This window comes from Aythya fuligula, chromosome 14 (assembly GCF_009819795.1).
Source record: "Aythya fuligula isolate bAytFul2 chromosome 14, bAytFul2.pri, whole genome shotgun sequence".
Taxonomy (NCBI): domain Eukaryota; kingdom Metazoa; phylum Chordata; class Aves; order Anseriformes; family Anatidae; genus Aythya; species Aythya fuligula.
This window is the reverse complement of record NC_045572.1, coordinates 11,394,096-11,407,002: the sequence shown is the minus strand read 5'-3', so window position 1 is coordinate 11,407,002 and position 12,907 is coordinate 11,394,096. Positions and strand designations below refer to the sequence as shown.

Sequence of the window (12,907 nt, the reverse complement as noted above, 5' to 3'; positions counted from 1 at the left end):
TATTCAGGGAGATTACAGAGAAGACCTGACTCAACTGGGTGGAAGTGGATAGTTATCCTGGTCAGGAAAGCCTGAGAGGCTCCCGGCAAAATCATGGAGAAAATTAAGGAAAATGATTACATTTTGAACGCAGTTTCCTTTTAACCCATTATAGCCCCTGGCTGTGTCCTGTACCAAGTAGTTTTTCCAAAGCCAAGTTCTGGAATCAGTAAATGAACAGCTTTTCTCTCTCCAGCAGTCATTGAGACAGCACTAACAAGAAGCAAATCCTTTTTTACTGCTGGACACTCACAGTGGGATACTAATTCTTCCTAACATTTACTTTAGATAATATTTAGGCTTTCCAGGGTCACAATCACGTCACTTGGGGTCTCTCTCTTTTTTCCCTTTTTTTTTTTGAAAAGCTGAAAAAAAAATTAATCTTCGAAAAATGACCTAACCATTGAATGATGTGATTAGCTGAACCGGTTTGCAACTCTGATGAGAGAGTCAAGGGAAGAGGAGAGCCAAAAAAAAACAAGTGTGCAGCTGGCTTTTGGACCCTACGGCACTAAGGCATTGCAGCATCACCTTTTTTAACCCCATTTTTCATCTCTTTCTGGCCTGGTATAGGCACTGGAAGAGTTAAAGAAAACAATAAAAGAACAACTGAGTGTACAGGGTAGGATTTACTGGCATTTACTTTTAATCTATGGTCCTTTGCTCTGTGGCTTATCAGCCCTATGTCAGCCCTTTTTCCTCCTTTATATTTCACGAGGGGACCCACATGCTGGTACTGAGAGACAGAGCCCAAGTGTCTGTAAGCTTTTTGTCAGGTAAAAAGAGAAGAAAAAGGAAAGGAACAAGAGGAAAAGCAAAGCTAAGAGGCATCTATTAGATGTCACTAGGCTTTTGTATTCATGTCAATGATTCAGGATTAGAGTATTTGAAATAATCTTATTGAGAGAACTCAAAAGCCCCACAGAGGGAAAGCCTGCTCAGGAGCATATGGCAGAGCAGCGGACAATATCTTATTAAGGATGTGTTAGCTAACACCATTACTTTTTATATTACATTACAGAACTATTGTGCCTCAGACGGTTAGCAAGATGCCGTAGTTGAGGAATGCCACTTTGGACATCACTGCATCGGTACAAAGCCGGCTGGACCCAGCCAGGTGCCTGCTGGGGGCTGTGGCTCAGCTGTCCCCCTGCCCTGACCACCAGGCAGGGGCTGGGGACACCGCTCCTCACCACGCAGGGACACCAGGTCCCAGACCACCCCATCCCATCACAGCAGGGGGCACAGAGCAGCTCCTGCTGGCTCTCTGTCCAAAAATCCCAGCTCAGTGCCAAACTCGGCTTCTTGTCAGATTAAAGGAATTTAATTTTGTTATAGTGAATGCTGCTAGACTAAAAAAATAAAAAATAAAAAAATAAAAAATCTCTCTTTTCTCTTGGACAAAAGCTTGTAATTGGAGAAATCGCTCTTTTTAAAGTTATCTTCATCTGCCTACACCTTTAGAGGCAGCAAGAAACCAAAGACAAAACAGCACTGTTCATAGCGCTTCAGTGGCTGCAGTGAAAGGCTCTATATCTGGGTCACCTTACGACTGTCCAGTATGTAATTTCAGTGACTTGAAATAAAGCCTTTTAATAACTAATTTCATATAATTCGCATAGTAACTGCACCAAAAAAATGTTTTCACATTTCCTATTTCCAAACACTATTTTTAAAAAGTGGGTAGAAAATTATTCGTTGTGCTTTAAAATCCTCTAAAATACTGTCTTTAGGAAAAAAAAAAAAAAAAAAGTAAACACTCATTTGATACAGTAATATATTCTGATCACAAGCTACCTATGTAAAGTTGCTAATGGGAAACACTGGGAACTTTGTATGGATTTCTGTACTTTTCCAGAACTGTTACCAAAAAAAAAAAAAAAAAAAACAACACCTTGATGCTACAGAGAAAATTCATACCAGTATTTACCATTACTGCTACAGGGACAATGTAAAATCCATTTCTAGAAAATTATCTCAGTCGTGATTTACACAGAAACCTACAATTGTTTCTTCCTCTCTTTTAACTTTATTAGTTGTTATATTAAAAATATTTACGTTCAGCAGGCAAAAGCAAACTTGAATTTAGCATAGATATTTTGGTAGATGTGTCCAATTACTTATAAGAATACATTTCAGTGGCTAGAACATGCAAACATTTATGACTGCTCACAGGAAGAAAACCACTCATACGCCTGAGCTCCAGCAGAGCAGAGCGGGTTAGGTTCTCACCCAGTAAATGCTGCAGTAGATATAAGACACTTGTTTCACATTCAGAACAATTTTAGCTAATCTGCATTAAAACTGAGGATGATCTTTGCAAATACCTTTTCCTATTGCTCTTATTTGGCTAGTTATGTGTGCATTACCGTTGCAGCAGCAAATGCAGAAATAAATCAGGTGTTAAGATGAGGCAGGAAATTTACCCACACTAGAAACGGTGTGTACGTCCATAGGAGGAAAAAGCCAGTATTTTTTCCCCAAAGAAGTCCCCATTCTTGAAAATAGAAAACCTGACCCTGAGCTGTGCAGGGTGGCCTGTGCGCCAAGCACATCCTCCCTGATTTGGGACACAGGTGGAATTGATATTAAGGCACAGTACACAAATAGCACCCTTTGTGAGTAAAGGGAAACATGTCCCAGCCCATGCCCAAATTCATGAGGTCTTCACAATCACCTTCAAAGGCAGCAGGTCCAGCACACCCCACACACACACAAATAACCCCTCTGGACTGACAGAGCATGGGAAGCACAGCTGGCCCTGTCCCCAGGAGCTGTTGATAGGCACTAAAGATGACAGCCCACTGCCAAAAGCAACTGAGTAAACCGGTCTTCAGCTTCCCTAATCCACAGAAATTCAATGCAAGACTAAGTTTTTTGTTCTCCACAGAAAAATTTGTAAACTGTGTCAGGAGAGCCACTTCAGGTATGGGCTCATCGACCTGCCTGGGGAGCACACAGTGCCCAGCACAATGAGCCTCCTGTGTGACAGGAGCCCCTGTCACAGCACCACCATATTAAATAGTAATAATCAGGCATAAGATCATGGTGAAATAAAGCCCAAAATGCTAGCTGCAGATTCAAAAGGCATCACTGAGAGAAGCAAGCAACTATTAGAGTAGTGTGAAATGTTTGCAGTGAAACCCAAAACCACATAAAACTTGCCTGGTTTGGGGTTTTATAACAAACTGAAAACTCAGAACAGGTTTTCTGAGAAATTCACAAACCTCCTGAAGTGAAGCTGAGACCAAATTAAGGTTTTGCATAATAGTTTTGAAATTATATAAAAATTCCTATACTCGGGGGTGGGGGAGGAGAAATGAAGCAAACAATAAGTGGGAGCTGCTTTGACCCTGACCAAGTTCACTCAACCCCAAGAGCAAAATAAATGAATTTTGAAGCAACAGAGATACATGCCAACCCGCAGAGACTGAAACCGAGAGGGATTTTTGCAAGGGCCCTTGCAAAGTTATCCCCAGCTCTGGTGATTTCTTCACCACGAAGAGGACAGACACTATTAGGAGCCTTGGAAGAGGTGTGAGTATTTTGGCCTGATTCACCGTGAGAGAAGCATCTACTGATCAGAGTCTCCCATGTATCTCACGAAGTCTCAAAGTGCCTTTGGCTGCCTGAGTCATGTGGGAAATGTTTAGGGTAATGCTTTTCAGATGCGTCAATCATAACCAAGTCCTTGAGGATGTTTGCTGGCGTCCCTCCCCTCTCAGCAATGTACGGGTTCACAGGCTCCGGGAGCTCACGCGAAATGCTGCAGGCCAAATTCTGCCCATCCTCTGTAGGGGCCCAGAGGGTTTCACCAGCACAGCTCTGAGACAAAGCGTCATGCAGTGCCCAGGGATTGAGGTGGGATGCAGCCCCCAGCCTCCTATAGCCCCGTCCCCAGGAGGGGAGCGGGACACCAGCACCTGCCCCCACCCCACCACAGCTGGGTTCAGCACAGAAAGCTGCTGCAGGAGGCAGTGATTGCCACATCCGCCCAACAAGTGCCTTCAGGGGGAGGATGCAGAGAGGGCGATGCAGCCCTGCATGTCACTTTTCCACCTGCCTGCTATTTAGGATGAAAAGATGATCGGGCCCGTAAAATACAATCCACTGCGCGATGACTTGTAAAGCAGTAAAACGGAGACATTGAAAGTCATTCACGCCTCTTTTCATGCCATTGCACAATGAAATCCTACCCACAAACATAAAATTTGTCAGGTTAAGGCCTGAAAGATCTCAGAAACATCTGTAGGAAAGCCAGCTCCCTCTGTAGCCGCAGCGGGTGGATGTGCTGGGGAGGGATCACAGGCGGCCTGGCCGAGCATCCTGTACAGCAGGTGTCGAAAGTGCACAGGCCTTTCCGACACGTGCAGCAGCAGGCCGTGCATTAAAACCCCTCCGTGTCATCTGATAATAAAGCAGAAAGAATATCACAGCCTGCAGTCTGTAAGTTCCCACCCCTGCTCCACTGACAAGAGCTCTGATCACATTGGAAATGCATCAGCCACTTCTGCAAAGCCAGAGGGAGCCTTATTCCTCAGAAGCAGCACTTGAATTGGCATATGAAGAGCTTCAATGCCTTGGCTAGACCAGGGCCAGGAGAGCCCCTTGCCCTTCCCGTAATGGGCACAGAGTCCCCGGGCAGCTCCCGCACAAAGCTCAGCATCCTGCACCCCAGCCGGAGGGAGTCTGTCCAAGAGAGAAATTCCTGAAGTAGGTCTCATCCGTATCAGTAAACCTCAGCAAAGTCGATTTCAGGTCACAGCATCAGCCTACTGACATACAGTGGGAAGAAGCAAGATTTGGGATGGAGCAGCAGTTGCCACACAGGCTGTTCACAGCCCCTTGTCCCTGCAGCATCGCACCCTGGCGTGCAGGGTTGGGGAGCAAAGCATGATCCTCAGTGCAGAGCCTTTTCCGCCACTATATTTGGGATTGCGGTGCTCATTTCTATTTTATCTGTCAATAGGGCTCCTGTTTTACTGGATCCAGCCATAAAAGGTAAGGAATCCCCCACAGGCATGGGTAACACCACTAAATACTGGTCCCCACAGTGGTAAATTGGGTTTAAGAGTTTGGAGCAGAACGGCGAGAGAGGAGCCTCTTTCCTGAACCAAGGAATAATCTAAAGCCCCACTTTCTCCCCTATGTGACTTTTGTCATTATCATCTTTTCTGATTCTTACAAAGCAAACCTAATTAGGAAGCTCTCTCATTAGTCTTCCAGAAAAATTAGCACAGCTTATGCTAATTACTCCTGTAAAATTTAATAAACTCGTTGAAATGGGAATAGTCTAATGAGGTTTTATTTATTGAACTAAGATAACTATAAGGAAAAAGGTTAGGACACCAGGATATCCAGAGTGGTAATAAAACTACAATTTATTCAATTTCTTCACAGGAATTTTATTGCAAACCTTTTAAATTCAAATATGAGTTACAATTTGAATGTTAAATCAATCTAGAATTTAATTTAATAACAGGAAGTGCTCTGTGTTTTCTTTAAGTATGATTACAATACAGCCCTGCTACTGTACTTGTAGGAGGAATTGTGCATTTGTATTGTGACAATAATACCCCTTTTAAAATGAGTTCCTGTTCATCAGAGCTTCATCTGAACACATGTAACTGGATTAGTGATAAAATATACAGGCTATGCTAAGGAGATGATTCAGACACACACAGGTTTCCAAGAAACTTCCTTGAAATGACTGCTCTCTATAAGCATAAGAGATTTATTTTGTTCTCCAGAGAAAATTTAGATCGCTCTATGAGTATAAATTTCTTTAGGTCCCTTTCACTGCTATATCCGCTGATACTATAATGGGGCAAACTATAAAGCAATTTTACAAAGGATAAAGTCATATCCTGTTTCAAATGCAACTACAGATTTTTTTTTAAAAATCCCACATTTTGATTAAATAAAAATATGCGATTTACTTTTCATATACATCTAGGGTTTGAAAAAGAACACAACACATGTAACTTTGAAGTTGCCAGAGAGCCTCTTCGCCAAGTTAACTAAACCACCACAAAGACTGAGTTCCCTCTATCCCAAGTTTCTCTAGCCTCATCAAAGAGAATTAATCAATCCAGAATAGTATTCCAGCATGTAAGAAGAGGATAGCATTTCCATGTAAGTACATATGTCAAAAATCCCATAGATAGATTTTATTGTAAATTCTATGTTAGGTCAGACTCTGTGGATTCGTAGGATTTGATGCAAGAGCTAGATTAAATCCATAGGCGAGGCTTTATCAGACTGTAAGGCATGTGGGAGTGCTTTAGCCCAAATGGTAAATGAATTCTGTAAGCTCACATGCAAATAAAAATAGCTAAATATGGTTTTGCATATCAATTGACATAATAGTTTAAAATTGTGCACATGCAGAAGTGACAATAGAGTACAACTAAACACATGTGCTGACTTGTGCAGGCGTTTCAGTGTTAGAACAATTTTAACGGACTCATTTTAAGGTAAAAAGGCTCCACATAGATCGCTTCATCCTTTCCAAACCAAAAGGGAGGAAAAAAATGAATAGGATAAATGTCACAAGAAGCATCACTAAAGCCACTAACTGTATAAAGCACATACTTATTTGGCCTAAATTGTTTGAACTAGCCCTGGCCAAGAAAAGGTTTTAAGTACCCTACTGGGACAGATGCGAAGCGGCAACAATAGAAGCCACACTAATGCAATCCAGGTAACACAATCCTGTTTCAAAAACACGGGGAGGGCTAATTACAGTACTGCTGAGTCAAATTTCTTATACCACTGCAACCCACAGGAACAGGTCAAAATCAAATGTTATTCAAACCACAGTCATATCAACCTCCTGTATCAAAGTCACAATTTAAAACCAAGTGAAGAACTTAAAAGCTTAACCCATTCACCAGCCAAATGTGATTTAGTGCAGGTGGTGAGGTAAAGCTTGTAAGATGAGCTTTAAATCATGTTTAGTTGTGTTTTAAATATAATTTTCAGAATTTGAATCTTTTGCATCGATTAATGTAAATACTGATGAATTGATCACTGCTAGGAAGCTAAGTCTGATTTTTCATGTAAGAGTTTCCCTCTGTTTATAAGAAGCATGTAACAGACAGCATCTCTGGCTTTCATAATTTTAAATGATTTGCAACTAGCAGTTTTGCATACTAGATAGTTAAACAAAATATTTCCGTAAACCTGCCATTAGCATCTTAACATCTCACTTTCCAGTACAATGAAAAATTCATGTGAATTTTGTAGCTTTCATGTCGCTCAAAATGCCACTCTAACACCATGTTTATAGTGTTCAAGTCTGCAGCATGCTTATAAAACACATCTCTATACAGATTTCACAGTGGGTTTTTTTTCCTCTGCTTTCCCTGGTGCTACCTAATGCTCACAGAAGATGAAAATATGCCTAGTTAAAATAGGTAGATACATCTGAGATTTAAACATTCTCGGGATTACTGATTATAGCTAATCAAACCATCTGCGATAAGCTTCCAATGTATGCACTTTCTTAACAAATTCAACCCAGAGCTATCAATCTGGCAGCCTGCAGCAGTGCAGTGCCCAGCCAGGCTCTGCCACCCCCCTCCTCCCTGCCTGGCACTCCGCACACCGAACCCCTTCACCTTTTGTCATAAAACCACGCACGCTGGCACGGAAGGCGCTTTGAACCTCACATAGCAAACATTAACTCAGACAATAACACCAGGAGAAGCACACCACTCCATACTCCCGCTCCTGTATGCATAGATAGTTTCCCTTCAGGGTCCCTGTACGCGCAGATTAGCGTAGTGGTATTGCTTTCCCCAGCTGATGACAGACAGATTCAGTACTTCATGGCCATTTAACTCTTATAGAGTAATGCTGCATAATAACCTGGTTATTGCGCACAGCTTCGTACAATGATTTTTGACAATTAAAATGTAAAAATGACTATTTGGTACCATTTTGCATAATTTGCAAGCTCAGAAACTGCACATGGCTCAGAACAACTAAAATAGATGTATTGTGCTACAGTGATTTACTCAGTGATGTCAGATTAGCAATATGGATCTGTTTAAAAACACAATAATTAAGATGGGCAAAAACGAATTAATCAACTGACAATACAGTCAAAATAGTATTCCAACCAAAGAAAATCACAGGAGAAAAACCCCTTAGTTTGCAGATCTATTTTTTTTTAACTGTTTTTATGCATAAATAAAAACCTTAAAATGTAGATGGATTGCACCCAACAGAACTACTGTAGCTAAAAGTGATAATGATTCAAACATTTTTCAAATAAAAGTTAAATATTTATAAGCACCCAACCACATTTCATAAATCACAAACTATTATTATTTTATTCCTGAAGCTTCTCTGGCACAGCATGTGAATTGAGCCACAGAAAGTCAGAAAGAAAAATCTCTTCTTTATGCACATGAATCAGTTGCAAGCACTGGAGCCCTCCAACGAGCAGGTCGCTCCGTTAGCCTCCATATGGCCCTTCCATGGCAATCGCAATTGCAAAGCACAACTAATTTGGTATCAAAAACAAAATTTCCTCCATATATACTCCTAATTCTTACCCATTAGCAACACAGGGCAGGTGTTTCATTATAATGAGGAGGAAAAGAAAAAAAAAAAAAAAAGCAAATCGAAGGAAACAATAGCAGTCCTTACCTGTCAATTATCACTGGATCTGATGGAGTCTCATTTCTGTTGCCACAGCTTTTCTTGTCACAACAGCGGCTACAGAGCAAAAGTGAAAGGATTTAGTGCGACCATTACACTGTAAAATCATCATTACGAACATGGTGGGTTCAAATTGCCGGCTAGAGTTACCGCTCCGTCCCTGCCTGGAAATCAGTCAAATGCAGCAGGTCACATATGGGTTAATTACTGTGTTTAACTTCTTGCACAGCTGGTTAACAATGGAAAATATAAAAAGAGAGGGGTTTTGCCCCTTTCACAAATAATAATTCAAGGATCATCCGAAACAGGGAGACCTGTCTATTTGTGGTCTTTTATCCATGGGGTTTAACAGTTGTCCCATATAGATATGCACTCAAAATAAGGTGGCTTTTTCTTCCCTGAAAACAGCTTTTACCTTTGCTTACCACTTACATTATGTGGCCGCACAGTTTTCCTACTTTTACACAGAGCTGAAGTCTCAGCTGCCGGGAAACCTCCCCCCGAAATCCAAAAGCACAATTATTCTCCCTTTAAGAAATATTGCTGCTAAGGGGGGAACTAAAATGCAAGCACTACTAGGCTGTTATGTGGGAGTTTGCCCATTTCCCTGGTTTTTGGAGCACGCTGGTGTCTGTTTGTGCCAGGAGAGCACCGTTCTGTGGCTGGTCCCTGCAGCAGGTCGGGTGCAAAGCCGGCACGTGAAGCACCAGCTCTGTCTGCCAAAGCCTGGCACCATCACTGGCCTTAAGGCTAGGACTTTGAATGAAGGTGGCTCGGCATTTGCACAGAGATGTTAAATGGCTGGGGACAAGCCTTTGTTGTGAGAACTGGACACCAGCTCCTGGCTTTTGCAGGGTGAGGGCTCTGGGACAGGAACAGAGATGCCGGGCATGGGGACGGCACCCCGTGGTGGCACCAAGTGGTGGAGGATGGGGCCACCCCCTCAGCTCTCCCTGGCCAGACGTGGGTACACTTTGCTGCTCAGCAGAACTCCTGGTGAGCCCCAGCTGTGTGCCACATGCCTTTGGGAAGCACCGTGCTCATTTCAAGCAGTGTCCCAGGGCCTGCACATCGCCGTGTGTCAGCAGCCGGCTTTGTGCATCCCGCAGCAGCCACCCGCTACTTTCCCTCCTGCTCGGGTGGACTATTTTCTTTTTCCCAAAAAGGTGGAGGAACATCAGCGCAGGAAGAAGCCCGCAGAAATGCCATGCTATATAAATAGCCCTGTTGGGAGTATGACAAAGGTTCTCTTGTGTTGCTGAACAATAGAGTGAATAATATACAGTTACCCACCAAGATTAGCAATAAAGCAACTAACCACACTAAAGATAACAAAAAAAAAGGGGGGGGTGAGCTTTTACAAAAACAGACTGTTTAAACATGGTTTCCAAAAGAAGAAAAAAAATTGTTTTCAAAGAGAGGAAAATACATAATTCTTTTCACCGCAAAAAGCTTCAAGGCAACTATTCAGGGCTGAAACTTTTCACAGTTAACACATGTGCGGTATCTTCATTTCGGTGGAAGTTACATTGTTTAGGATTGCCAAAAAAAACTGCTTAATTTTACAGCACAATACCACAATTGATCCACCAAAAAAATGCAAGAGCCTTGGCACCCAGAAAGCATTAAAATTTAGGAAGGAATAAAATATGCTGTAGGTAAATAGTCATGTGGACGTTTGGGGGGCTTTTTTGCCTATAAAAGGACTTGTCATTGGAGTGCAGCTAGAATGTGTGGGGTGAGAAAATTTACCCACAAACAAGGCAATAAAAACTGCTAATCATTTTTAAATGATTAAAATGTAATTAGAAACAGAGTTGGCACAAGTTAAGACAATGCAGTTCTTGTGACTGAAGCGAATCAGGGCTAGTCCTGACATTCTCCCAGCAGACTGCAGGGACAGAAATTGCCACACTAACGCAGGCGAGCGAAGGTTCCCAGGCTCCCCGCCGCGCCAGGCGGACCCCCGCGTCCCCCTGCACCTTCCCGGGTGCTGGCCCAAAAGGAGACGGGGCCAGGGATGCTGTAGCCCTGAGTGGGACAGAGCCACGAGGTGGCCGCTGGGGACAGTCTGGCCTGGAGAGCAGGGAGTACACGGCGCTGCTCATGGGGTGGCCTCTCCGCTTGGCTTGGGTGCCCCAAGAGGATTCTCCAATAGGCCTGAGCAAAAGGCCTTTTAAAAATAATAAGTCAAGCTAAGGTTTATTAATTTATTAGTAGTAGTAGCCTCCCTGTCACCAGCAGAATTACAGGCTTCATCTACCTTTGTTTTTCCATGCAGAAAATCAAGGCATCGCACAAACCCTGAGTTTTAGATCACTTCTCATGGCATAATCATTCAACTTGCTTTGAAAGCTTTGGATTTTAGTGTTTACTGAACATTTTGAAAAAGTTCTTAAATGTTCAGCACCTTTTCAATCCTTTCCCCAAAGGAATCTTAAAACTCCCAGGAGTTTCTCCATGTCTCCGAGAAGTCCTCCAGCTCCCCACAGGCTCTGAAGGTGCAGTGAGAGGCTCCAACTGCCAGCTCCTGGACTGTCTCTCGGGAATGTCCCTCCCCGTTGGGACAGGGAGCCAGGGCTCAGGCAACATGTCACTCTGGATCACAATAAAAAACTGCAAAAACTGCTTGGTTTGTTTTTAAAACAAATAGTCCTCAATAGTAACCCAGCGCTCTGGGGACCTGCTGCCCTCCTGCTGCCTTGCTCCGCATCGTCTTCCTCCCTTTCCCTTCCCCACGCTGGAGCATCCCTTTTCCATGCCACCTGGTCCCCACTATGGGCACACAGGAGTTTTCCACCTCACCCTGGCACCCTGCACCCCAAAACCTCCCCATCCCCAAGCCGGCAGAGCAGCCAGGAGCATCGCTGCCCAGAGGAGCCCTGCTTTGTGTATCTGCGCGCTCGGGCTTTCTGCGGGGACAATGAACAATGAGAAATTACGGGGCGATGGCACGTGGCCAGCGCAAATGCGACTTTCCGATCATTTAGCTGCCAGGCTCTAACAAGTCGTTAGCGAGTCCGCGTGGGACATCTTGCAGAAGCTCCCGGCGAGGCAGGCTGCAGCCCACAGCCATGCGGCCCATGCCCCAAATGGGCTCCTCGCTCCCGAGTGCGGAGGTGCGGGAGGTTCTCGACAAAACAGCTGTTAAGATTTTATTTTGCAAAGACAAAAACCATATTTTACTCCGACCTCATTCTCAGAAATCACTGAACCATTTTAGCTGAAACTTTCCAAAGAAAGTCAGCCTCGGGCTGACACCCTGCAAAGGACATTTCAGCCAGAACAGCTTAAGTTTGGCAAAGCTGTAAGCCACTGAAGGTTTCATAATGGAAATTGTTGAGGCAATATTAACTATAGATGTCCCTCCCCATGCTCCTACAATACTAATAAATTCCACCAAGGCTGTGAATTCTCCCCAGCTATTAGCATTTTTGCCAACAGCATAGATTTTATATTTGACAAAATACAATGAAAGCCTTTGAAATAAACAGCCACCTGAAGCAAACCTCAGCCCCGCTTCCCTACTGCAGCCAGGACGCTCCTGTACATTTGAATTCTTTGTCTTATCCGTGCCATAGTTGGAGTATACTATAAATACCCAGCTTTGTCACATAAATGCAAAGTTTTATTGTGCAGTTAGCCTTGATAGAAAGCACTGCTGAAAGTTGTTTAGAAATTAAATATCTAAAACAAGCTATTTTAAAATACAGAGCCCTCACTATTTCATGTCTGAAATGAAGAAATTTCATCTTAGGGAGAGCAAGCTGTCTTTCACACCATATGGCTAATGGTAGTGCATAGCAATTAGCTGGGCTGATTAATGGGGAACAGACTCTAATTTTATGCTTATAATTGAGGCTGCATTTGCACCCCTGGTGCAAATTCAGCACATCCCAACTTCCACTTACAACAGGCAAGAAATCAAGAGAAACAGAATGGTGTGGAGAGAGATTTTTTTTCCCCTTCTAGACCCCTAAAGAGCATCAGATTTGCAATTTAAAAGAGTGTTAGCAGCACAATAGATGACAGATTTGTGCAATAGGGTCAAGCGGCCTGGTAAACAAACAGCACCCTCTTACAAATGTATAGGCAGAAGAGGAAATGGGGAATATCTAATATGAGCTGTAAGAAATTTGAATACATCTCCCCCACCCCGTCAGACACACATTTGCCTACCGTGGTCAGATTTTTTTTT

At 43.2% G+C, this 12,907-nt stretch overlaps 1 protein-coding gene across 8 annotated transcripts in view; it reads right to left on the bottom strand.

The window, feature by feature from the left end:
- EBF1 (EBF transcription factor 1) overlaps positions 1 to 12,907 on the bottom strand; it is a 270,411-nt gene that overhangs the window by 243,144 nt on the left and 14,360 nt on the right. For all 8 annotated transcript variants that reach the window (XM_032196852.1, XM_032196857.1, XM_032196853.1 and 5 more), the window contains exon 6: positions 8,698 to 8,766. In XM_032196852.1, the coding sequence (XP_032052743.1) occupies positions 8,698 to 8,766 (69 nt within the window). The remainder of the gene's footprint in view (positions 1 to 8,697; positions 8,767 to 12,907) is intronic.